Source organism: Rhinopithecus roxellana, chromosome 11 (assembly GCF_007565055.1).
Source record: "Rhinopithecus roxellana isolate Shanxi Qingling chromosome 11, ASM756505v1, whole genome shotgun sequence".
Classification (NCBI taxonomy): Eukaryota; Metazoa; Chordata; class Mammalia; order Primates; family Cercopithecidae; genus Rhinopithecus; species Rhinopithecus roxellana.
The window spans coordinates 73,963,844-73,991,158 of record NC_044559.1 but is presented as its reverse complement, the minus strand read 5'-3'; the positions used below and the strand labels follow the sequence as shown (position 1 = coordinate 73,991,158).

Genomic DNA, 27,315 nt, shown 5'->3' with positions numbered 1-27,315 from the left:
TTGTGTTTATATCTTCCCTTTTGCAACTCAAATCCTTGGCCCCTGACTCTTTAGTGCCCATCTCTGTGTCTCGTACCTTCGCTGTCAGCAGAGGGGACTCTCTGGCAGGCTCCCCAGGTAAACATGCACGGGTGTCTCGGGTCTCCGTAGATCCAGAGGGGTTTGCAAGAAGCCTTTGGCCTCTGTCACTTTCCTGCCTGAGAACTAATCTCTCCAACAGGCACTCTTGTGACTAAGGCATAGCACTTTGCACAAACAGCACTCATTTGCACATACCACCCAGGCATTGCTGGTTCAGTGGTGTCATTTGTGAGCTTACCTCCCAGGAATGTATCTGTGTATGCACATGGAAAAATGGTGGGGGTGAGGGATAGTGTGAGTTTTTCCTCATTTGTTTGACTACAGAATGGAGGGATGAGGAGGACAGCATGAATGAAATGGGAATAGTGGAATACTATGCTTTATTTCTACCTATTTTCTTTCTACTTTTGTTTCCTTCCATGTCCTAATCTTCCTAATAATGTTACTGTGTGATCATCATATTCTCACTAGCTCTGCTCATACAAAGGATGCTATATGTAAAACTTTCAAAACAACTTTTCATTAGGTTTAACCTCTTTTGTTAATAAGTGAAATAGTCACTGGGTTTTTTTTAAATCAGGTAACAATTCCTCATAGAGCTAGACAATAATTGAATGACTGAGTAGAATGCAACAAATCTGAATGATCAACTGTTTGTTTTTGTCTCTAGAGGTTGTTCTCTTGGGCTCATAGAGCAAATAATGACTAAACCAGGAATGTATGTGTTAAATTGCCCTGCAGTGAGCACATAGTTCCATTTCCTCTACCCTCTAAATCTGTATCCCTTATCGCATTGCTGGGGTAATGATACTAAGACCCCACCATATCCTCAGTCATCGAGAAATTGCTTATGTTTCTCTGTCTGTATAGTAGACCCTCAACATTTAAAAAAGGCTATGTTCTCCAATTTGCAACCTCAGTAGTATTTCTGTTGACTTCTGTTTTTTCCCAAAATCAAATTTTTTCATCAAAAACCATCTGGTCCTCATGTTGATCTATATAAGATAAGTTAACCACCTTCTCAAATTTCACCAACATTTTCTCTCTCTCTCTTTCGATGGTGATTTTCCACTAAGAAATAGTTTTTCTTGCCTTGTGAGAGCTCATGCCTTAATGATGACTACAGGAACGGACAGTCAATGTGAGATACCAATCTGGTGCCCTCGCCAGCTAAATGGTCTACTCCTACATGCCAGCAAAATTAGAAATGACCACATGATGGACCTTCAAGTTCCTTCACATGCAGTGAATCTTGGTGATGCCAACAGTGTGCTGTGAAGGTTCAGAGGAAAGGGGAGATGCACATTTTAAAAGACTTTCAGCCCAAAAGATCAAAGCGAGGATACGTTTTCCTTTTTAATTAACCTTCAGTTAACCAGATGACCTAGTTAACTGTAACTTCCCAGTTAAAGGAAGGTTAATTCTAGTTCATCTGTATTGATTATGATGAAGTTCATGATAACCCAATGTCAGACAGAGATGAAAGTGATTCCTTCCTGCTGTGCAGAACCTCCAGGAAGTGCTGAGGCTTCTGATCCAACTCTGGGTGCTGTCACGTGCCCCTGAGAGTATTTTCAACTTTCCCCCCTTTTCCATGACTGTGGGTATTCAACACAACAAGAGATTAGTGTCAACACAATGCAAACCCTACTCATAAAGAGGTAAGCTTATTCCCACCCTTGGTTTAACTCTGCAGGATGGAGCAATGGTCGGTACAGTGGGAGAAAACCAAAGGTAGGGAGTGCCTAGCTTCTCCTTTGGCTTATTCCTCTCCACCTTATGTCTGGTCTCTATCTAGAGCTAATCACTGTGCCTTCCCAGTGATCAGGTGACATCCACAGGACCTATTCTGTGATATTTCCTCTGTCATTCTTGCTTTTGTTCCATATCATTAAAAGAAGTAGCCTCAGAGGTCTGGGATTTTGTAGAAAGAAGTTCCAGGTAACTTCTGGCCCTGTAAGCACAGAGACTTTGGAACCAGGGGTTCTTATTCAGTGCTCGATTGTCCATTCATAATGTGCATTGAGATCAACAATGACGCCATTTTCTCCTAGAATATGCCAAAGTACCTTAAAAAAATCTTTTTACTTTGCAAAATGTGCTGAGTGGAAATATTGATTTCTGATCCAGATACATTAATTTACATATATGCTAAATTTCAACCCTATCTTATATGGGGGAAAAATAAATCCTAGAAACCAGTAGGGTCTTTAAGTCTAAAAAAGAACTGTCATTGTCTTATTTGACTCCCCACAATCACTTTGGGAGATAGGCAGGAATTGTCATTGAAAAACAACAGACAAAAAAACAGACTCTGAGAAAGTCAGTGTTGTATGTGTAGTAGGTAGGTAGAGGGACATGGACTGGAATCTAAGTCTTAGATCGTGCTCTCCACCTACTGCCTGAGACCTTGCTTCACCTCTGAATATAGACATTTTGTGCCCTCTAGAGGGCTGTGATTTATTTGCATTTTGAAAGCAGTGCTAATAACAAATCTGGTGCTCACACTAGATTGAGGCCAGAGGTCTCTGCACCAAATATTGCCATCATTATCCATGGGGAGTCTCTTTCTATTTGAGCCTTAGTTTGAAATAAGAGCACAGTGGTTTGCAGATTACCTCCAGGGTGTGGTGTGGTTAACCAACTTGGCAGGTGCTTTCATTTAAAAATGAAACTTCTGATGAGGGGTTTCCCCTGAAAGTACACAGCCCCACTGCAGTTATCATTCCCTTTCCCCAGATTCGCTTCTCCTTTCTTCTCCTGGTGGTGGAGATAATTTTGAATTCCCCATGACAGTCCTTTCAAATCCACAAAAGCACAGAGACAGAGACTTTGGAACCAAGGGTTCTTTTTCAGTGCTCAGTTATCAATTCATAATGTGCACTGAGATCAATAATGACAGTTTTCTCCTCAAATATACAGGGAATCTCTAAAAATAATATTTCTACTTTGCAGAATGTGGTAAGTGGAAATAATCCTTCGGGTTGGCTCGTGTGTGATGAGCATTTGGGAACCGTTAAAGCTCCATGTAAAGTGAGTGAGTTCATCTGGGATCCTAACTTGGGCTCAGAGTTCACACTGTAGTTTTGACAGACAGCTGGCTTTGGTGTTTGGTTATCTGATGCTAAATGTTACCCCAGTATAATGAATTTTAATAATTCTAGTTTGTACTCTTACAGGTCTATGTAATTAAGCTTCCTTATCCATTTTGGAGAACAGAGATGGCCCATGGCACAATCACAGTCAGACCAAAGTAGGCCATTCCCCCTCATCCCTCACTGATGCTACAAAAGATACAGGCAGGCAACCCCTGAACCCTCCTTTTTCCTCAAATCCCCATAAGGAAAATGGGAGCTTAGCATTCTACTTCTGTATCTTGGGGTCTGCTTCCAGGATAGGGTTGTGAAGGCTCCCTGGATACAGGTGTCACAAATGAAGCAAGAGTCCCAGAGCTGCTGCGTCCAGATTTTCAGGGCCCCTGACTATGACTGCAGAAGGAGAGGAGATTCCATCCAGCCCCAACTACAGTGTGAATTCCTCTTCCATACCCTTTGCCACCCTGCCCCCGATTTTACCCTGGTGCCTTCTCCACCCAAACCTCAGCAATCCAAGTAGCCAACCCAGGACAGATATCTCTTACAGACTGACCACTCAAAGGCTACAGGAATGAGGTCTGTCACAATTTCATAGAGCAGAAAACCCTGCTCCTCATCACCCAGTTACACCTGAGCCAACCTGAGGGTCTGATGCAAGAGCAAGAGTGGGCAAGGGATAGGTTGGTGGCTTAGCTTGCCGCCTGTTGACAGGTCACATGGTCGGTGTTACATATCACTGTTTGATCTGTCTCCTTCCAGACCTCCTTGCACTATACTTAGGATTTTCCTCCTTGCTTCACTCCCCCAAACTGTGCCTCTGTGCTTTTTGGATATGCCAAGGGGAATTACACAACTTGAACTAGTTTGCCATACTGCCAGGACACTCGTCTGTTACTGATTTCTTCTGCTTTTTATTAAAAGCATTTCCATGTCCCTTGCTCAGAAACCTCTGAGTGTATGTGCACAATTACCAAAATGCCAAGTCATCAGCATCCCACATATTGAGGAATGTCAGACTCCAGGACACGAAAACATTGATCTTGCACAATACTCAGAGGAGCTAGGACTTTCTCGTGGAGTAAAGGTTCTTTTTTCTTTTAAAAATCGCTTTTATAGACTCGATCTTTGTAAGACAGTTGTATCATTTGGTGTTGGAAATCCTTTATGATTTTATAAATAAACTTTCAATAGCATTGTTTTTACTTAAAAAAAAAAAAAAAAAAAAAAAAAAAGACGTGGTTTTCCTCCTCCCAGCATAACAGTGATGTAGCTTGTGTTTGACATGTGAGTCCCTGTGGGTGTCACCCACACTGGGTGCCAGTGAAACGATGAGAGCTTTGGAGGGAACTGGGATGTAGTTGTTGCCTCTGTCTCCAACAGGAGAAGCTTCCACAGATGGAAGGAGTTTGGTAGATAAAATAGGGCTATTTCCCTGCTGTCCTCCCTGAACATATCTTGAACTGTGACATAAGAGATGAGGATGTGGAACAACTGGTGTAGGGTGTGTGAAGCCCATGTCTGGCCAGGCAAAGTGGAGGATTATTGAGACATGGTGGTGATTCTCTGGGCAGCTGAAGCCACAAGCCCTGCTCACACTGTCTTCCCTTGGTTATGCCCAAACCGAGTTGAGGTCAAAACCCACCAGGTCAAGGTATGGTTTTCCAGATGCTGCACTGGGGCCGAAGAAGCTACTCTTGGGCAGGACTCTCTGCCCCCCTTTTCTGTAGCAACTAGCCTGGAGGAAAGAACGCAGACTTATCCAGCCGCTACCCTAAAACAGCCACAGGTGGGTCTGGCCAAGTCAGAACTCATCAATTTGTTTGTTTTTTTTTTTTTTTTTCTTTTTTTTTTTTTTTTTATAGATTTAGGGGATACAAGTGCATTTTTGTTACACAGATCTATTGCATAGTGGTGAAGTCTGAGCTTTTAGTGTGGCCATCACCCCAATAGTATACATTGTACTCATTAAGTAATTTCTATCCCTCACCCTCTCCTGCCCTTCTGGGTCTTCAATGTCTATTATTTCTCTGTGTCCATTTGTACATATTATTTAGCTCCCACTTACAAGAGAAATGATGCAGCCTTTGACTTTCTGAGTTATTTCACTTAAGATAATGGCCTCTATTTCCATCCATGTTGCTGCAAAAGACATGATTTCATTCTTTTTATGGCTGAATAATATTTCATTGTGTGTACACACACACACACACACACACATATGTAGAGAATCACATTTTCTTTATCCAGTCATCCATTGATGGACACTTGGGTTGATTCTGTATCTTTGCTATTGTGAATAGTGTTACAATAAACATACATGTACAGGTATCTTTTTTACATAATTTCTTTTCCTTTGGGTAGATACCCAGCCGTGGGATTGCTGGCTTGAATGGTAGTTCTATTTTTAAAAATTCATCAGTTTGTTTTCAAGGGATCAGGCCCAGAAGTGAAATGTACCTTTTTCTGTCCAACACTACTGCTTTTTACAATCACCTTGGTGCTGCATGTTGTTCTCTACAGCACCATCACTGTCCCTGTCCCTGTCAGTTCTTAGTCGCTCTGGAGAAGGGTCTGGTCCCTCATCACACAGTGGATGGGTAGGGCCCTAGGCATCTGACTTCAGGGCCCCCTGTTTCACATGCCCTTATTAAACAAACAGTCTTTCTGCTCCATGTGGCCTCTTCCTCAAGTTACTGGGCCAAGGCCTAAGGCTTCTTGGTGCCCTTTGATTCTAGTTGCACACTATTTTACTCTATCCAGCCACATTTCTGGAGTGTCCTGCTCCCCACCCTCGCTTCTTGGGGAAGTCAGCTTCCCCAGAATGACTTTAGGTTTGTGATGATTTAAGAGCTTTGGTGACTTTAAGAGCTTTAGTTTGATGATTTAAGAGCTTTAATGACTTTAGCTTTGTGATGATTTAAGATCTCTGAAACCTTTTTTTACAACAAATTTAGATTATAAACTATAAGAGTCATTGTATTGCCCTGTGGGACCCTGACGTGCTGATTCATTTATTCTACACATTTTCCTTGAGTACCTTCTCTAGGCCAGGCACGGTGCTAGGTGCTGGGCGTACAATGAGGATAACCAGAGAAGACAACATCTCTGCCCTCGTGGAATTAGAAGTTGAATTAAGTAGATGTAACAAGTAGTTACTAATATGTAATTAATGCTTGTGAAAGTGCTTTGAAAGGATGGACAGGGGATCATGATAGAGTAGAACAGGAGGAATCTTCCTACGGTGACCAGACAAGGTCTTCAGAGAAGGTGGTGCCTCAGCTGAGAGCTAGTGACTGAGGAGCAGACAGCCATTAGCTGAGGGGGAAGGATGTGGGATTGGGAGGGGAAATGGTATTCATTGAGGTGGGCAAAGCCTGCATGGTTAAGGATACCCAAGGAGGCCAGTGGCTAAAGCAAAGCAAGAGAGGGGAAAGGAGGCCCCAAGATAAGATCAGATAGGAAAGCAGGGAACAGGTCACGGCAAGGAATTTGGATTTTATTCAGACACAATAGGAAGCTGATTTGTGTTTTAAAAATGCGATTCTGGCAGCTGAGGTGAAAACAGATTATAAGATAGTAAGTGGGGAGACTGTGGTCCAGGTGAGGCTGAGGTAGCTGGGATTTGAGTGGAGACAGAGATAGGACCGATGGGCTCATTATGTCAGATGGATAGCGAGGCTCCATGTGGGGCTGAGGGAGCGGCAGGAGTCAAGGACAATCCCGGGTTTCTGGTTTCAGGAACTGCATGTAAGTGGATGACACTTACTGAGAAGGGGGAAGACTGGAAGTGGACTCCTTAATTCTGTAATCAGATCAAGGCAGTGATGATTATGGTTCTAATGAGAAAATGATTCAACCTATCGTTTTACTCTTTCTGCTGCATGGTTTGCCAGGCAACAGCTTGGCAGCTAAATAGATCATCAACTTTCCATGACTCATTCCAAATCGATGCTAATCAAATATTTTGCTTTATCTCAAGAGACAGGATTAAATTCCCAAGGTTCTACCCTGAAAGAGCAGAATCTATAAATAATCTGATTCTTCATTTGAGCCCCCTGAGCTAAATCTGTGTTAAGAGAAGCTGACAGCCTCCTCATCCCCTTTTTTGGAAGAAGCGGAAGGATTGGGGGAGCTTTGCAGTCTACCACTTGGGGTGGTTCCATGGTTGAGATGATGTTGGAGTCACCTTTGGTATCCTCTTTTCTGTTGTTCCTGGAGAGGGCAGCTCACATAAAACCAAGTGACACGGTCTTAATCGAACTTTTCCAAGAAGTGTTTCTTAAAAATGTGAAAAGAACCTGGCTAAAGCATTCAGGAGATCTTTGACAGAAGACGTGCAGATTATCCCAGTGCCCCCCTCAGGCCTATGCAAGAGGGAGCCCAGTCCTAGACCCACACCTTGGCCCTTCTCAGTCCAGCCCATCTATACGGGGCAAGGAGTTCTCAGGGCCAAAGGGATGTGCTGAGCCAAAGCCTGTGTCCTCCCTTCTAAACCACATTTCAGATATCCAGAATCCTGGAATCCCCACCCAAACAATCCTAGGGGACCAGGGGTCCAGAAGCCCTGGGGACAGGGCTGGCTATCCACCCACAGTTCTGTTTTCTGGCATGGTTGCTATGAACATTTGTCAAGGAAGAGGATAAGCCTATTTTTACCATTTATTAATGTAACTTCTAACTTAAAAATATTTATCCTTGTGGTTTGTGGGCTTCCGTTTGTCCCAGGCCCTGCCAATGTGGGAGCAGGCCTGAGTTCTTCCCACTATAATGTAAGGCCACGTGAGGATTGGTTGCCTATGCTGTGACGATGGTTTTGAGGGCAAACCCAAGGCCTTGGCCTTTCTAAAATAAGTTTTGTGATTGGAGTTGATGTAAAATACCTCACCATGGTAGAGGGGCTCATGGTCTAGGGTAGCAAGCCACGCTTATAGTACCGACATCATCTCGTGCAGGGTCCATGTGCACCTAATCTGAAGACAAGAACCAAGGAAAATGTGAACCACCCGTCCCCCGTCTGGGGGAAACAGATGCTCCAGCTCCTCACTGGGAGAGGTTGTGGGGAGCAGCCCAAGTGGAAGGGAGCCATGTGTTTGTCTTAGGTATTTGTTCCTCAAAGGAATAAACATCGACAAAGCAGCTCAGCAACTTCCCAGGCTCTGATGGGACGGGTGAGCCCTGTCACCACCACCCAGTGTTACCATTGCCTGAAAGTTGTATAGGACCTCAGTAAACAACATCTGTCTCCCCCTCCTTCCCTGTCTCCCTCCCTCCCTTCCACTTCTTCCTCCCCACCCATCCCTCCTTGTCTTTTCTCCATCTCTCACCATCTGCAGTAAACCGGTCCCCTTCTCGCTGCAGTGGGTTGAATCGCTCTGAGTCTCCAAACCGAGAGCGCAGTGACTTTGGGGGCAGCAACACCCAGTTGTACAGCAGCAACAACAACCTCTACATGCCCGACTACTCAGTCCACATCCTCAGCGATGTGCAGTTTGTGAAGGTAACTCTCCCAGAAGGTTATCCTCTCCTTCCCAGTGGGCAGCATTGGCTGGGTGTCCGGGGCAAGAAGACTCCCCCTGTGTTCCAATACACTGCTGGGTGGTAACTGCTACTGGCTGTATAAAGGCTGTTTTGAGTCAGCTTTAGGACTGTTCATTATTTGTCACTCTTTTGACATCTCCTGGCCCCCTTTTACCATGTGGGAAAATGAAGCACAAAGCAATAGGTTAGCTTGTCTGACACAAGTTGCTGCCAGAATCATTTCCTTGGGATCCCCTACCATTGGCATCAGCTTGATTTTATTCATTGGTTTTTCTAAGATAAGATTTTTCTAAGATAAGTTTGCAGGTGATTAATAAACCAAGTGATGTATAGAAGAAACCATGCTATACATCTACCTGTCTTTTGGTTAAAAAGAAGAAACCATGCTATACTTTTACATATGATAATATATTTTTATACCTTAAAGTCTAAAACACAACTTGACCTGTGTGTTAACTGAAAATCTTTTGTAGTCACTAGTGGGACTGCTTGAAAATTACTAAGCTATTTGAAGAACCATGTGCAATTGCCCAGGAGAGAGGTAGCAAGGCTCATGGCCTCATAATTAAAGAGGAGGGGAGCTGTTTCTTCATACTCCTCACTGGGATTGGCATCACACAGGAGCCTTTAACATTTTCCCTTTTCTCTTGTTTCCGTAGGTGTTTTTTGTTGTTGTTGTTTTGGTTTGGGTTTTTTTGTTTTGTTTTGTTTTGTTTTGTTTTGACAGAATCTTGCTCTGTCGCCCAGGCTGGAGTGCAGTGACATGATCTCAGCTCACTGCAACCTCCCCCTCTGTGGTTTAAGCGATTCTCCTGCCTCAGCCTCCCAAGTAGCTGGGACTACAGGCGCCCACCACCATGCCCAGCTAATTTTTGTATTTTTAGTAGAGACAGGGTTTCACCATGTTGGTCAGGTTGGTCTCGATCTCTTGACTTCATGATCCACCCGCCTCGGCCTCCCAAAGTGCTGGGATTACAGGCGTGAGCCACCGCACCCGGCCTGTTTTGTTTCCTAGTATTCTGCAAACCGTTACAAACTTTGGCCTGAGATCTAGCTAGAGCCCCATTTATCCCAGGCCAACAAAACACCCAGTGAGTTCACTTGGTAGCTGTTGTACCAGTTGCAGGCTGGGTCATGAGAGGTGCACTGAAAACACTAGGGTGGAAGAAGGTCCTTCTTTCCAGAATACATACCTTGATTATTTGGAGAGGGGTGTGTGCTGGCTGGTTTTCTGTGTTTCAGGACTTTGTGGATAGCCCTGAGTTAAAACTGATATCAGCGTATAAAAGTAACTTTGAAAAGTAACCGTGGAATGTTCCGAGGGAGGGATAGAACCTGGGGGACGGGGTGAGACAATAACTATTTTTTGCAGTAAACTGTGCAAGGCACTTTACTGAGTCCTTTGCCTGAATTATCCATTTAATCTCACAGCCACCCTATGAGGTAGGTGTTGCTGTCATTCCTATTTTCTAGATGAAGAGTTGAGGTTTGAGGAGTATAAGGTCACATGGCTAGTAAATGGCACAGCCAAGCTTCAAAGTTGGGTCTTTCCGCCTCCAGAATCCAAGCCCTAAAGTCAGTGGGCTTTAGAGTTAGTGATAGGACATCGGAGCTAAAGGAACCCAGGGAAGTGCCTTTACAAGCTGACCGGGCAATGCTCATGGGTGCATACGACTGTGGACACTTAAGTCTAATGTGACAAGGAGGTTAAACCTTAGAAAACCATAGCCCATGATTCTGCTCCTCGTAGCTTCCAGTCCTGAAGCTTTCTCATTGCTAATGCAGACCTTCCCCAGAAGGGGAGGTAGGGAAAAAAGTGGGAAAAGAAGAACTCTAATATGTTAAGTCTGGTTGGTTGTCGTGTTGGACATGTGATCTGTGAGGAAAGAAATGGAAAGTCATAATATGAGTACATGATTCAACAAATATTTAATGGAGGCCTGCTGTGTTCTTGGCACTGTTGAGATACTGTGGTGAAGACAGCAAGCTGCTGCCTTTCGGGAGCTTACAGGCTAATGGGGGAGAAAGACGACAACCATGTACATAACCTAGGTAATTTCAGGTAGTAATAAGGGCTGTGAAGGGAATAAAGAGGTCATTGGGATCAGTGATTGGGCAGAGAAGGCAAGGAGACTGCTCTTGAAATGGTTATCAAATAGGCTGAGGAAGGACAATTTTGCTGAGACTTGAAAGGGGAGGGGGAGAATGTTCAAGATAGAAACAACAGAGGCTGGAAGGAGCTTGGTAGTTTAAAGGTCTGAGTGCCGGCCCATGGTGTGCAAAGGCAGAGGCTCCATGAGAATGTAGCATCAGAGGTGGACACCTGGGATCTTTAGGCCATAGTAAGGAATTTGGATTCTATTTTAAGTGTGGTGGGATTTTTATTTAATTTATTTTATTTATTTATTTATTTTGTAGAGACAGGGCTCTCACTCCAAAATCTTGGCCTCCAGCAATCCTCCCACCTCAGCCTCCCAAAGCGATGTGATTACAGGCATGAGCCATGGCACTCAGCCAGAATTTTTATGTTTGTTTCTCTTTTCATTTACATTAGTCAGTTTTGGCCACTGTAACAAACGACCATGAACTGTGTGGTTTGAACAGATATTTATTTTTCACCATTCTGGAGGCTGCGAAGTCCAAGGTGCCCACAGATTCAGCATCTGATGAAGGCTTACTACCTAGTTTTCAGATTACCTCGCATTGTATTCTCTCATGGTGGAGATCAAAGAAAGGAAGTAAACTCTCTCCTTTTTTTTCTTTTTTTTTTTTAAATTGAGACAGGGTCTCACCATGTTGACCAGGCTGGTCTTAAACTCTTAGCCTCAAGTGATATTCCCACCTCGGCCTCCCAAAGTGCTGACAAGCTCTATTCCCACCTCGGCCTCCCAAAGTGCTGACAAGCTCTCTTCTTATAAGGGCACTAATCTCATTCATGAGGAATTCACCTTTATATCCTAATCACCTCCCAAAGGCCCCACCTGCTAATACCACCACATTGGGGTTAGAGTTTCAACATATGAATATTGAGGGGACACAAACATTCAATCCATAACCGTTCATATCAGAAGTTGAGAAAATCAGTATGAAGATTTGGTTTGCTGCTTGGAGTAGAAAAGTGAAGGAGATTTTGAAGAGTCATGTTCAATGGGCAAAACATCATTAGGCTTTACAGATTGGACAGTACTTTCAGGAGATGGATTTGGCAACTCCTCAGAGGAATGTGGTAAGATGATTACCTAGCATTAAGTTTGTAAGGATTTTCTTAAAACTTGCCTATGGGCTGGGCATGGTGGCTCACACCTGTAATCCCAGCACTTTGGGAGGCCGAGGTGGGTGGATCACCAGATGTCAGGAGTTCATGACCAGCCTGGCCAACATGGCAAAACCCCATCTCTACTAAAAATACAAAAATTAGCCAGGCGTGGTGGCAGGCGTCTATAATCCCAGCTACTCGGGAGGCGGAGGCAGGAGAATCACTTGAACCTGGGAGGCAGAGGTGGCAGTGAGCCAAGATCGTGCCACTGCACTCCAGCCTGGGCGACAGAGGGAGACTCTGTCTCAAAAACAAAAACAAAAACAAAACTTGCCAATGATCTCATATCTCCAACCCTAGAACATAAGGAAAAGGAACATTCTGCAAATCACAAGGAACATAAAAGTCTGTTTCCTAATGTGAGATAGTGGCAGTGTTGAGAATGCCAAATCCCAGGTCAGTTCTCAGGTGTGTCTGTCCTTTTTGTCCAAACAGAAGACTTTGCTGTGATCAGTGCAGCTGAGCAGCACAGAACTTGGTCTTTCTTTCCATCTGGATATTTTGAAGTTAAGAAGACTAAATTTCAAAAGTAGAGAAGTTGAGAGGAAAGTGGAAACCAATTAAGTGTTATTCAACTGGGTGTAGTGGCTCACACCTGTAATCCCAGCACTTTGGGAAGCTGAGGTACGCAGATCACCTGAGGTTAGGAGTTTCAGACCAGCCTGGCCAACATGGTGAAACCCTGTCTCTACTAAAAATACAAGAAAAAATAGCCCGGCGTGGTGGTGGACATCTGTAATCTCAGCTGTTCAGGAGGCTGAGGCAGGAGAATCGCTTCAACCCAGGACACGGAGGTTGTAGTGAGCCAAGGTGACGCCATTGTACTCCACCTGAGTGACAAGAGTGAGATTCTGTCTTCAAAAAAAAAAAAGTGTTATTCAAAAACCTCTTTAGGCCAGGCACAGTGGCTCACACCTGTAATCCCAGCACTTTGGGAGGGTGAGGCAGGGAGATCACTTGAGGTTGGGAGTTCAAGACCAGCCTGGTCAACATGGCGAAACCCCCATCTCTACTAAAAATATAAAAATTACCCAGGCATGGTGGCAGGCACCTGTAATCCCAGCCACTCGGGAGGCTGAGGCAGGATAATTGCTTGAACCCGGGAGGCAGAGGTTGCGGTGAACCAAGATCGGTGCCATTGCACTCCAACCTGGGCAACAAGAGCGAAACTCCGTCTCAAAAAAAAAAAAAAAAACTTTGATTAAAATGGGTAGTTCTCCAAAAAGGAATTCTGTGAGTTCAAACTCTTGTTTTAACACGTGTCTTTTTTGTTTTGATTTTCTCTTTTCTTTTTTTTAATATAAAATTCTGCCTTAGATTAACATTGAAAATTACCTCCTCCTGATTGATTAGACTGTGTTAGGGACGTTATTTAGGCTGCTCATTTATCTACCTCCCTCACCTGTCTCTCCCCGTTTCCTTTTGTTGTTACTGTGTTTTTTAACATGAGGGTTTGCGGGGAAGCTAAAGGGAAGACTGCAATATAAGTAGTTTCACAGGTTGAAGCCCCTGTGGTTGGTTGCTGGAAGGTTTTGCAAGGGCTTTTTATATCCAACAGACTGAAGGTCCAGAATTAAGTCCAGGAGTAATTGAACTTCAAGATAAGTTACAAAATAAGATAGAAAGGTGCATCTAATAGTTATCTGGGAAAGGTGTTAAACAAAGCCATGGTTAATCGTAGTTAATAAGTTATGAAGGTACCAAAGAATTCTTATGAAGGTTTTTTGAAATGTGCTCTATGTCATCATTAAGCTAAGAATACTTGGCAGATGTCTTACAGTCTGGACTGCATAACCTTGACCAAGATTCCTCATCACCATCTGGTGGCCAAATCCCTAGATTGCAGCATTGTGTCTTCATGGAGGAATAAACCACTTGAAAGTGAAAACAGAACATCATACCATGACAGAAGGCCAGGTGCAGTGGCTCACACCTGTAATCCCACCACTTTGGGAGGCTGAGACAGGAGAATCACTTGAGGCCAGGAGTGTGAGACCAGCCTGGGCAATAAAGTAAGACCCCATCTCGACAAAAATAAATTTTTAAATTAGCCAGGCATGGTGGCATGCACTTGTAGTCCCAGCCACTCGGGAGGCTGAGGCAGGAAGATTGCTTAAACCCAGGAGTTTAAGGTTACAGTGAGCTGTGATCATGCCACTGCACTCCAGCCTGCGCAAGAGAGCGAGACCCTGTCTCTAAAATAAAATGACAGGAGACATCACATTAGCCTAAAGGTTAACTTCTGGACACCTTGGCTGCTAAGTCAAAATGTCCAGAAAGACCCTTGCTTTTTGCTAGTTTCAGAATAAACAGACCTCCGCTTCCTTTGTAGCTTAGTGGGTGCTTGGATTCTAAACTGGCCACTCTATGAGAGAAGACAATTTGAACTAAAGCTGTTGCTAATAAATGGTTATAGCTACTGCAATGAAGAGGAAACAAAAACATGGAGTCTGTTGAAAAGTGGCTTGATTCCCTCAATCAGCTAATCAATAAATATTTGTTAAGCATTAACAACAGTTCTGGGTGCCATGAGCTATACTACAGAAATATAAATCTAATAAAAATATATCCTCTGCCTTATAAGTAGATTAAGACCTAGTTAGAGAGAGGAAACTTAAGGTAAGTTAAATAATAGTGACCAATGTGGGTACTATCTAATTCATTACAAAATTATGTGGAATTTTTTTTTTTTTTTTTTTTTGACAGAGACTCTCTCTGTCCCCCAGGCTGGAGTGCAGTGGCACAATCTTGGCTCACTGCAACCTCTGCCTCCTGATTTCAAGTGATTCTCCTGCCTCAGCCTCCTGAGTAGTAAGGATTACAGGCATGCGCCACCATGCCTGGCTAATTTTTGTATTTTTAGTAGAGACAGGGTTTCACCATGTTGGTCAGGCTGATCTCGAACTCGTGACCTCGTGATCCACCTACCTCGGCCTCCCAAAGTGCTGGGATTACAGGCGTGAGCCACTATCTGGAATTTTTTAAGCACTAATTGGCTGGAGAATGTACTTTAGGAATTTGGAAAGAACAAAAGGAGAGGTAAGGCAATGCCATGCAAAGGGACACCCTTAAACACATATGGAAGGCAAGTAGACATGGTGCATTCAAGGGACTGGGTAGAGAGAGGAGCTGGGCGGGGCCAGTGGTTCTGTCCTGGTGAGTAGTGGGAGTGCTGCCGGCCCTGCGAGGCCAGGTCAGGGAAACTGGGCACAGCCGTTTAGGCGGTCCACTAAACCTTCAGCATCTAGTACAGTAGCCAGTAGCCATGTATAAATACAGCCATTTAGTACACGTGGCTGTTGAACGCATGAAGTGTGACTCTTTCAAACTGATGTGCTATAAATGCAAAATACACATTGTATTTCAAGACCAGTACAAAAAAGAATGTAAAATTCCTCACTAATCACTTTATACTAATCACATGATGATGGGAAATTATTTTGGATATATTGGGTTAAATGAAATATGTTATTAAAATTAACTTTACCTGTTTTTATTTTGTAAAATGTGACCACTAGAAAACTTTGAATTACCCGTGGGACTCACGTTATATTTATCTTCAGCAGTATTATGCTAGATTAAAAGAAGTTATCGTAAGTTGTTGAACAAGGGGAAGGAACTGACAAGAAGTGATACCCGAACCTAGAAATGCCTGTGGAAGAAGCAGAGCAGAGTTGCTTCCCTGGATACATTGGCACTTTGTCAACTATTTCTTTTAAGGCAACACAATGACATGGCAGGAATTCATGATTTTTAAAAACTTTTTTAAAAAAACGGAGCTGTGTGAAAGCAAGGCTGTTAAGGCCATGAGTCACATAGATGATTTAGCCATTGGGTGGTACCTTTCCTTTTATATAAACACCCACCAACAGTGCAGACCCTCTCCAGCCCCTGCCCCTCCCCACTCTCACTGCCATACACTGCTGTGCTTCTTCCCACTAATGGCAGACCCTGGCTGTGGCTGTCTGAATCTTCTCTTTAGCATCACTGACAAGTGGTGGTTTAACATCTGTGTGAATGCCTCCAATGATGAGGAACTCAGTACCTTACAAGGTATTGTGTCCCATTCACTCAGTATTGTTACCAAAACTACTTTCTTCCCATCCTTTCCTCCCTGATGATGCTTAAAGAGAGGGTTAGAGTTCCTGGGTCCTTGATTCCGGGTAACAAGAGGGGCTTATCATTGTTTCTTAAAAACGCAGTGGCTCACACCTGTAATCCCAGCACTTTGGGAGGCCAAGGAGGGTGATGTCACCTGAGGTCGGGAGTTCAAAATCAGCCTGACCAATATGGTGAAACCCTGTATCTACTAAAAATACAAAAAAATAAGCTGGGTGCTGTGGCGTGCACCTATAGTCCCATCTACTTAGGAGGCTGAAACAGGAGAATTGCTTGAATCTGGGAGGCAGAAGTTGCACCACTGCACTCCAGCCTGGGCAAGACAGAGCGAGACTCCATCTCAAAAAAAAATTTTTTAAAAAGACTGGTAGAACTCACTGAAGATAAAATCTGGTCAGAACTTTTCCAAAAATAAATTAGTTGAATAATATAGAGCATTTTGCAACAATAGTCATTCCCAAGAGACTTCCAGCTTGGGGGAAGCAGCCAGTCTACCAACTCAGAGGAGCCCTGAGCCAGCAAATCCATTTCAAAGCCTACTGAAACAGCCCCTTCCTTCTCTCTTTCTCCTCTCCTTTCTTCACTTACTGTCCCTTTCCTTCTGTCCCCCTTCTCCACTGTCCATACTTGGAATTGCCTTCCTTCCCCTACTTTTCCTTTTGCTTTATTTTCTTGATTAAGGTTTTATTTTTCCAAGACCTAGTCTTGCTTTCACAGTGTCTCCAGTCACACTGACTCTGGGGGCAGAGGGGACACTGCTCCTTGCCCCACCTCCACCCTGTGTGCCATGGGCAATTTAGACATGATGAGATGGTAAGCTTGACAGTTGTCTTTGAAATGTATGCCCATTATAAAGTCAAATGGTGAGACATGCATGTGGGCATGTTTTAAACAACCATTCCTAACAGTTTTGTATAATAGATTCACTCATGTTATCTCATTATCTCTGGGCCTCTTTTATAAGATCAGAGAGGTTAACAATGTGGCCAGTGTATTCATTTGCCCATTGGCTGATTAAAAATGTATATATATTTGGCCAAGGTCTCCCAGCTTGAAAGTGGCAAAATTGGGACTTGAACTTCAGTTCTTGGCAGTATGTTTCCTGCCGTATTTCTTAGGTGAAGGGACATTTGTCCTTTGACTAAAGTAGAAGCCAAATCTAAATAACTAAAGAACCCAAATAGAGTAAGATCAGCTGCTTTACTGGGCTTACCAAGGGTCATTTAGGGAATTTTCCCGCCCTTTGGTGTTAGAGCCAAATTTCCTCATCTTTGGGGGAAATTTTGGAACCTGACTTCTCACTTCCCAACAGAGGGAGTGGCAAAAGTCAGGTGTTCTCAACAAGCACATTGAATCGATTGAAGACTTTGGATAAATGCTAAGTGGAGACCTGTGGTTCCACGCCATAGAACAAAGAACATACCATTTTGACCTAAAAAATATCAAAGCCAGTTGTTAACACTTTGCTGCTTTGTCCTTTAAAATCCTTCAGAAGAAAAAAAACAAAACCTGAGTAGTACCTGTATCTGATTTTAACTAGGTCTTAAATCAGCAGGTCTCAAAGTGTGATCTCCAGACTAGCAGCACCAGGAACACAGGAACTTGCTAAAAATGCAAATTCTCAGTCTCCACCCCAGACCTAGCAAATGAGAAACTCAGAGTTAAACCCAACAATCTTGGTTTTTTTTTTTTTTTTTTTTTTTTTTTTTTTTTGAGACGGAGTCTCGCTCTGGCGTCCAGGCTGGAGTGCAGTGGCCGGATCTCAGCTCACTGCAAGCTCCGCCTCCCGGGTCTACGCCATTCTCCTGCCTCAGCCTCCCGAGTAGCTGGGACTACAGGCGCCCGCCACCTCACCCGGCTAGTTTTTTGTATTTTTTAGTAGAGATGGGGTTTCACCGTGTTAGCCAGGATGGTCTCGATCTTCTGACCTCGTGATCCGCCCGTCTCGGCCTCCCAAAGTGCTGGGATTACAGGCTTGAGACACCGCACCCGGCCAACAATCTTGTTTTAACAAGTCCTTCAGATAATTCTGATGCTGAGGTTTGAGAATCACTGATTTAAACCATCAATAGAAAACCCTATTTGCCCACCCAAATGGGCAGGAGTATGATTAGAAGCCTGGAATCTCTGTATGTGTGTATCCCATATGCTCTGCAAAAAGGCATGCATTCTTAACTGGTGTTTTGTGATTAGATTAGTTGTGCTTAGAATTTGCTTGGTTCTCTTGCAAAATATCCTGAAGTTTGTTAAAGAAAGGATTGATCGTGTCCAGTAAAATAATGGGTCTTGTGAGTAGTTGACTAGGAGCCACTGTTGAGACCTTACCAGATACAAAGCCAACTTCAAGCCTACTCTCAGTCACAGTGTATAAGCCTTAACCATCCCCTCTCCTACTGCCAGCAGAAATCTTTTCTGTTTCAACATGTGATACCAATTCTGCCCCAAAGGAAAGAGAAGGCAAAATGAGCAGAATTTGTTCGTTCTCTAGCGCTAATGCAGTGAAGGGGGGATGAAAACGCTTTAGGAGATGGTATGATTGGGAAGGATATTATGCCACATACTATTTCCATTCTTCCCCCAGTGCCAGCCACTGGCGAGCGGTTTCACATCCCTGTACAGGGTGGCACACAACCTAGTCTGTTTTCACTGCTAGCAAGGATTCACAGTGCCAGTCTGTGTTGTATACCCAGAGAACAGGGGTGACCGAGACACCCTGCTGCCTTTTAGAAGAGACATTTGATCTGTATTTTTCCTGCCTGGAATCGTGGAGACTCCTGTCTGGTCTGGCTGCAGCCTGACCCTCCAGATGCCTTCACTTGTGGGTGACATTGGACACATCAGGAAAATCACAAGTCTGACTCCTGTGATTTGAGGAGACAGCTGGGAGACCTCCTGCTGTGGTCCCTGCCAACATAGGAGCATGACCCTACATCCAGGGATGCGCTTAGCCCAAATCAGAAATGCCCGTGTTCTCTCAGGCCTTAGCCTCCAGCTTCCCAACACTGAGACCTAGGGCTTGAGAGCTTCGCTGCTGGAGTCCTACCTTATTCTCACCAAGTCACCCCCGACTGACCCTTTGGGCCTTTGGCAATAGTATAAATGTGTGTTTTAAACTTCTCCATGGACAACCACCCTGCTTTCTGAAGATGCCCTCCATCCTCTCCAGCGTCTCAGAAGGTTTGGTTCTTCCAGGTGCCAATAAAAATGAACAGTGGGAGCTGGTGGCAGAGCAGCAAAGGGCCCCTCACTGTCCCTGCTGGACTGCTACAGCGTGAGTAAGGCCCCCGTTGGTGGATCTCAGGCCTCAGAGGCCAAGGGTTCCAAGCACCCCAGCGAGGCTGGCCCTGAGCCTGGGAAGGCTGGCTGCATCCAGAAGGGCTCTGCCTAGCTGCTCCTAAGCTCCTGCCCTCTTCCTTCCAGATCACACGGCAGCAGTATCAGAACGCACTCACTGCCTGCCACATGGACAGCTCACCTCAGTCCCCTGACATGGAGGCCTTCACAGACGGGGACTCCACCAAGGCCCCCACAACCCGGGGCACACCCCAGACCCCTAAGGATGACCCCGCCATCACGCTCCTGAACAACAGGAACAGCCTGCCGTGTAAGTCAGCTGGGCAGACGGGCAGGCCGGGCTGGTGTGGGGTGAGGACGACCCTGCCTTCCTCTTCTAGCCCTGCCCAGGGCTCACACCACCTGAGCCCTGGGTCTTCTCCAAAGCAGAGAGGTGATGCACTCGCTGTCCTCCCCAGGCAGCCGCTCAGATGGGCTGAGAAGCCCCGGCGAGGTAGTGTACCTGAGGATGGAGGAGCTGGCCTTCACCCAGGAAGAAATGACTGACTTCGAGGAGCACAGCACACAGCAGCTCACGCTGTCTCCTGCAGCCGTTCCCACGAGAGCAGGTCAGGGAGGCCGACTGGGCCTAGCGGAACTAGGGGGATCATTGCCTTTGGGTACTGGGATGGCCCAGGGAAAGCTGGCTGAGGGGAGCCCTGGGACCGCAGCCCCTGCGTTAAACCTCCAACCTCCTTACACAGCCAGGGAAAGGAAACATTTACTGAGCACCTACCATGCATCAGGCCCTGTCTGATTCATTCTCCCAGGAAAACTGTGTAGGGCAGTATTAGGAGTTGGGTTTCTGCCTGGATTCAGACCCTGGCTCCTTCATTTAGGAGTTATGCAATTTTAGGCAAGTTATTAAACCTAAGACTCAGTTTTTTTATCGGAATAAGTATCCTTATGTTAATAGGTATAAATTATGACAGCTATCTTATAAAGTAGCTTTGAGTATAAATGAGATAGTGTACATAAAAGGCATATCACAGTGTTCAGTACCATGCTTTATAAATGTTACGTAGCTATTATTAGGCCTACCTCACAGATTAGGAAACTGATTAGGAAACATTCTAACTAGCTGTGGCTTTGACCAAAGGTGTAGTCTATAGACTTTTCCTGAGGTCTCAGATCATATCACCTCCGAGACGCTGAACACTGCTGCCTTGACAGTGGTGTTGCTCTGAGCGCCCAGGGTCCCAGCAGTCCTGAGAAGCTTCTGTGTTTGCCTCACCGAGATGTACTTCCCCAAGCTTTCAGTAGCCCCCTAGGCCTGCACCCAAGCCAGTAGTTCCCCTGCCCGACCTGTCAGACCTACTTCAATCCATAGTATAGGGCTCCTCAAGTCCAGAGCAACAACCTGAAAAAGCGCTCAAAGATTTTTAAAGATGGCCTGGCATGGTGGCTCGTGCCTATAATCCCACACTTTGGGAGGCCCAGGCAGGCGGATCACCTAACATCAGGAGTTCGAGACCAGGCTGACCAACATGGTGAAACCCCGTCTCTACTAAAAACACAAAAATTAGCCGGGCATGGTGGTGGGTGCCTGTAATCCCAACTACTCAGGAGGCTGAGGCAGGAGAATCGCTTGAACCTGGGAGGCGGAGGTTGCAGTGAGCCGAGATGGCGCCACTGCACTCCAGCCTGGGCGACAGAGCAAGACTCCGTCTCAAAAAAAAAAAAAAATTTAAAGTCAACAAGACAATATGCTTGAACTTGTGACTGACCCAGAAAATCTGGGACATACATGGTCACTGTTCCAGGACCTGAATTTAGAACTGATGTTCTTTTTCTGCCCTCAACACCAAATCTAGTAGCTAAAGCACACAGCATGAAAATGTAACAAAAGAGTAAGAATGAAGGTGATGGAGTAGTCTTGGAGATCGTCTAGTCTACCCTCGTCCTGCGACACATGAGGACCCTGGAGGCCTAGAGAGGGGAAACAACTTGCTCAAGTCCAAACACTGCATCAGAAGCAGGCTCAGCCTCATGGCTTTAGTTCAGTGCAGTTTCCAGCACACCACTCTGCCTTCTGTTTAGTTTTTTATTTGCATTGGTGGTAGGGCTTGGCCCCCTTCTGGGCTCTCAGGTTCTGTAATTCTTTGAATTCCCATTGAGTCCTGCGGGAGAAGACAGGGACATTGTTGTTGAACCCTGTGGCTTTCCAGGGTTTGTGCAAATGGACCAAGGAGACCTCCACCTGTCCTCACGTGTGCTTTTAGTCTGGCAAATAGACTGGGTGGAGAACACATTGTTCTCTAACCCCTCTCTCTTGCCAAACAGTGTTTGAGGAGAGGGAATGATTTCTGACTTTGCATGGATCATTGGATTCCTGCTCCTGTTCTCCATCTTTTTCTTCCTTTTGTGGCACTAAAATGCCTCTTGCTAACTAATGACACCCAGCAGTTTCCTGGGCATCCCTGCCTTATTACACCACCCTCGCCTTGGCTCAAGTCTTAAACTTCACCTACTGAGGGATGTCACTCAGAATCACCCTGTCTTGATGCCTGAGTGTGTAGGTTGAGACAACTTGAGTTCTCTCTTCTTTCCTTTCTCAGCATCAGATAGTGAATGTTGTAACATCAACCTGGATACAGAGACCAGCCCCTGCAGTAGCGATTTTGAGGAAAACGTGGGCAAGAAGCTGCTGAGAACCTTGAGTGAGTAGCTAGTTCTTCACCCAGATGAAAGCCACCCTGCTGATGGTTAGTAGGAAAAGCATGTTAGCATCTTCCTCCTGGGGGAGGAGCCATGGACTCCTCTTAGCCATGAAGTACAATTGTGGAAATCCGCAAAAGGGATTGGGCCAGCACTGCACCCTTGATAGTTTTGGGATCTGTCTCATTCAGTTGTTTTCCTCTAGGACAGGAGACTGTACACCATGCCCACAGGTCAATTCTGACCTCCCTCCTTTACTGGTTTTTGTAAGTAAGGACTTACTGGATCACAGACAGATCCATTTGTTATCTATGGCAACAATGTCAGAGACGAGTAATTGTGACAGAGACCATATGGCCCACAGGCCTCCAATATTTACTGTCTAGTTCTTTAAAGAATTAGTGTCCAGGAGACTCAATAGAAAGAGAGCACTCTCCTCCACACACGGAAGTCAATGGTGGAGAGAACAAGGTGAAGATATGCCTTCCTAAAAACAGACCTGGGAACAGATCGCTCTCTCATCCTTGAGGACAACTATGTAATTATGCCCACCTGCCCCACTGCAGAAAGGAGGTTGCTTCAGAGCTAGAGAATGCAGGTCCCTGGAAATGGCTCCCAGCTACAGCAATCAACCCTGATTCATGGGACATCAAAGCCTATGAGATTGGTCCTCTCTGAGGGTGTCTGGCAGTCAGAGGGGCTGGCCCCCAAGGGGCGCGGGAGGCATGGGCCTGAGGTGTTACATGGACTTTACTCAATCCCCTCCAGGAAATCTCAATTCCAGGCACTAGCCTGGGTTTGTGACTTTTCAGAGATGGCATCTTATGTGAAAAGTACATCCTAATCTTTCAAGATGTAAATATGCCAATATCAGCACCAGCATACAATGCAGGTTAGTTCTAGCCAAGCTGTCAAGGGCTTTGTCTCCATTTCTGCTTCTGTTTTGAAAATAACTCAGACTGCCAAGCAATTATGAATGTTCCTCCAGTGTTACAGGCTGATACTTGCAACCTGTTTTTTTTCAGGTGGCCGAAAAAGGAAGAGGTCACCAGAAGGAAAGAGAAGCTCTGAGGACAACTCCAATTTAACGCCTCTGATCACATGACAGGGGGAAGCCAGCATTCATTGGGTGTGTGAAATTCCAGAGCTTTGGGGAAGAACCCACCCTCCCATCATCTGCTTCCCCCAAGGCCTCCCACAGGTGACAGAACGTTCTGCCTTCCCTTCCATCTCTTCCTAGCTGTCAGTTTGGCAGATTTTCCCTCATTACCTCCAGTTTGACTCACAACCTTGACATGGCCATAACAGAAGGAGGTGCCGCTAATGGAACATGCTAGAAATGGTCTTTTCCACAGCATAGTCTAGGACTGGAGAAGAGATGTCTGACTGCAAGCTGATAATGCCACTCTGGGACCCCGATGTTCTTCTTTATTCTTGGGGATCCCCTGATGCCACAGGAGACCTATCATCTTGGAACTCGCCATTCTTTCCTCCAGAACAAAATGTTAACTTTCTAATATATTTCATGCATAGCTTGGCTCACAAGGTGCCATTGGCAGACAGGCACATGGGAGGCTGCAGTAGGAAGTCTGAAGATTAGTTCAGGGGATGGACCAAGAATTCCCCCCAGAGCTTTAAAGAAGTGGGACTCAGCCATGTTGGCATGTGATTGACATTACAGCACAGAAAACTGTTAGTGACTGGTTTCCTGTTAGATAAGGGTTCCAGAAGCCTGGGGAAATATGTCTCAGCTGGAATGGGAAGAATGTGAGATGGAACCTCAAGTCACTGTTTTTACCAGGGACACATCTGTTTTGGCTCCCAATCAGCAGTCTTCAATAGATCAATAATTCTGCCCTGGAAGAGAAGGAACAGGATGCAGAGAGACCCCGTTGGGAGCCAGAGATGGAACTTCAGGTCTTAAGTGCAAATCAAAGCAAAAAACAAACAAAACTTACATGGAAAAACTGTAAGTGCTGAAAGCAAGTTTAGCCATGACAAGCCAAAGAGTGCCCAGGTGACCTAGCCAAGAAAGATACATACTCTCATGGGACGTCAGTGAGAGTTACACAGGAATGTTGAAGAATCATTCTTCTCTTTCATGCATTTGTCCCTCTCCCACCCGTTACTACACCCTAGCAGACCAGCTGAGTGTACTTTATTCCAAGAACTTAACTAGATCTCTGGTTTTTTCCTGAAGTTGGGGCAGGTGCAATTCCAAGCATAACCACCAGATGGCAGAGTGACCGCACATACCTGCTTCCAAGACTAAAACAGTTCTCAAATGCAACCACAAAGCTGGGCGTGGTGGCTCAGGCCTGTAATCCCAACACTTTGGAAGGCCGAGGCAAGTAGATCACTTGAAGTCAGGAGTTTGAGACCAGCCTGTTCAACATGGTGAAACCCCATCTCTACTGGGCATGTAGTCCCAGCTACTTGGGAGGTTGAGGCAGGAGAATCACTTGAACCTGGGAGGCAGAGGTTGCAGTGAGCTGAGATGACACCACTGCACTTCATCCTGGGCAACAGAGCGAGACTCTGTCTAAAAAAAAAAAAAAAGAAAGAAAGAAAGAGAAAAGCACCACAGCCAGCCTTAGGGAAAACTTGGAAGTAAGTGAGGTTTGTCTTCAGAATCTGTATCTCCCTTTCCAATCTATCTCCTACCCTTTAGATGCTCTCAGTCAGGTACTCATTGAACTCATTGATTGAGTGCTGTCTGCTAAATCTCCAAACCATTCCCAAACCTTTCCCCATGGTATACCATCCAGCTTCCCTCCTCTTCCTCCAAAACCCTCACTCCCACCTCCCGACACCCATCAATCATTCACAGGGAGGAGGGATACCGATCATTCCTCTGGGTTATCTGCATCTCAGAAGAAAATGCTTACCCACAGGAACCGTTAACTCAGGGGTTCTTAACTTGGGGTCCATCACCCCAGGCGGTCCATAGTTGGACTTCAGAGGGTCTATGAAACCCCTAAAACTGTTAGTATTTAATGTATTTATTCGTGTATGTTTTTTCCAGAGCGTTAAAGCTTTCATAAGGTTCTCAAAGGTCTCAGACCTACAAAGAGTTAAAAACAAAAAACAAAACAAAACAAAACAAATAAAACTACTATTTTAAATAGTGGAACTTTCAGCCCAGGGTTTCTATAATGCAGAGTGAAGTGGAAACTGGGCAGTTCGAGACAGGTTTTTCATTATAAGTGGTCTTCTCAAGTGTCCATGAATTGATGGGGAAGGCTGGCACCCACCAAGAAGTGGAAGTCCTCAGAAATTCTTGGCACACCCTAGAGTATTGCACAACCAACACCCCCACATAACTTTGTCCCCTCTTCCCAATAACCCAGAGCAGGTGTTGCAGACAGGAGGGCCACAGCATGTGGAAGTAAAGACTTTGGAGCTAGAGACGCCTTGTCCAGCAATGATTATTGACGTCACCACACCCCTTGCCTGGCCTGGCCTGAGGCTCAGCAGTGCATGACTTCTCGTAGATAACTTCACAGCCATCCAGTCCCAACACCTGCTCTTGCCTGGTAGGAATAGGCGAAGTGTCAGCCCTCAGCGTTGGGTACCTAGACCCAAACCAATAAATGGTGAGTTTTGAGCAAGAACTACCATCATGCAGGCTTCCTGCCAGCTGACCACTGGCCCCGGGGGTGCCTACCTGGCTGGTCTTCATCACCCCTGAGGCCACCAGACTCAAGCCACTGCTGTTGCATTACACCCATCCCTTTGCAAAATCCCTATGGAGCCTGTCACCACTCCCCTCCCAATACACGCCCCCCCCCACAAAGATTTTCTTCAGGTTAAAAAAAATGGTTTAAAAAAAGATTTTAAAATAAAGCATTTATGAAGGCTCAATAAATTGTAAATAATTTTTAAATAAAATGAAAATGCCTTTCCTGGAATGTGGCTGTTTTCCTTGCCCCTGGAATCTTCTGACGTGGCTTCATTTGAGATGCAGGTTGAGTGATGCCCATGTGTAATGATCTCACCTGTGGCCCACCTGCATGAAGAAGCATGCCGCTCCGGGCCAGGTGTAAGGCTGTGGTGAGGTCACGGGGAGGCCTTGGCACACTACTTTGGGAGGGCAGATGGTAAGATTTTTCAGGAGTGAATGCCAGAAATGAGAAGTAAAACCCAAATGAGAAGCCAGTGTGCATAAAGACAAGGAAGGAACACTAAGATAACAGTGAGAAGGGCTGGCATTTGCTGGACCCACGTGATGGGTGAGGTGCTGTGCTAGGTGCGGTCCAAATTCAAGGTCTTGGGGGCTAAACCCAGACAAGCCCCTGAGACAGAATGTTGGTCACACTAGCTGGCTTCCACAGAACCTTCGGAAAGGAGTCCAAGTGGCATGACTCTGGCAGTTTGCAACCAAAGGCTAGGGAACGGAACACAAGAATGGGCCAGGCCTGTTGGTCAGTTTTAAGCCGATGCTGGAGGGAGGGAACAGCCAGGCAGGTGGGAAGGTGTGTTTGGGCATTTAATGCCCGTGTGGAAGGAAGGCTGAAATCTGACACCTACTACTAATTTCTCAAAGCAAACAGGAGGATTAGGGGCCTATGCCAAAACCTCTTAAGGTTCTTCTCAGGAACCTCAGTAGAGGCTATTCATTTCACTAACGGTAATAATAAATGATGGAAACAACTATTCTGCCAAGGGCTTTATGTTCCAAGTATTGTGTCAAGTACCCATTAGCTCATTTCCTTCTCAACCACCCTGTGGAGGCGCAGTTACTGTCTGCGAGGTTACTGTCTTCTTGCTCATGGTTATACACCTGGGAACTGGCAGAACCTGGAGGTCGGAGTGCCCTGCTCTTGAGTGGGCAAAATTGGTGAAAATCCCACCTCTGAAGTTCACTGGCATGTCAGAAGCCTGAGGAGTCCTGCTGGCTTCCCAAACTCACAACCCTTTTTCAGGTGAATGCAGTGGGAGGCACACCAACCAATATATCTGTCAGAATAGAAGTAAGAAGGCCAGATTCCCACTGAGATGGGCTTTTTTCAAGTGCTAAAAACATTTGAGCACTTTGGTACTGTCACTTAGGTTTAAAGATGTGTTTATCTTTAATGGTTTTGGCAGCCCCCTAAAGAGAAAATTTTAATTTTCCCTAACGAGAAATTAAATACTAATAAGACGGTCAGGTAGGATTGCACTTTGGAAGGTGAC

The 27,315-nt window shown here is 45.3% G+C and overlaps 1 protein-coding gene across 5 annotated transcripts in view; it reads left to right on the top strand.

Annotated features, from left to right (window-relative positions):
- CNNM1 (cyclin and CBS domain divalent metal cation transport mediator 1) overlaps positions 1 to 26,051 on the top strand; it is a 67,787-nt gene extending 41,736 nt beyond the window's left edge. The window contains exons 7-12 of one of the 5 annotated variants that reach the window (XM_010356070.2): positions 55 to 117; positions 8,510 to 8,673; positions 19,570 to 19,753; positions 19,902 to 20,051; positions 22,041 to 22,142; positions 23,166 to 24,684. In XM_010356070.2, the coding sequence (XP_010354372.2) occupies positions 55 to 117; positions 8,510 to 8,673; positions 19,570 to 19,753; positions 19,902 to 20,051; positions 22,041 to 22,142; positions 23,166 to 23,245 (743 nt within the window). In that variant the 3' untranslated portion in view covers positions 23,246 to 24,684. Of the gene's footprint in view, positions 1 to 54; positions 118 to 8,509; positions 8,674 to 19,569; positions 19,754 to 19,901; positions 20,052 to 22,040; positions 22,143 to 23,165 lie in introns of all 5 variants that reach the window. The other 4 variants (XR_004060053.1, XM_030940891.1, XM_010356069.2 and 1 more) reach the window with 4 other exon arrangements.
- Positions 26,052 to 27,315: the final 1,264 nt, after the last annotated feature.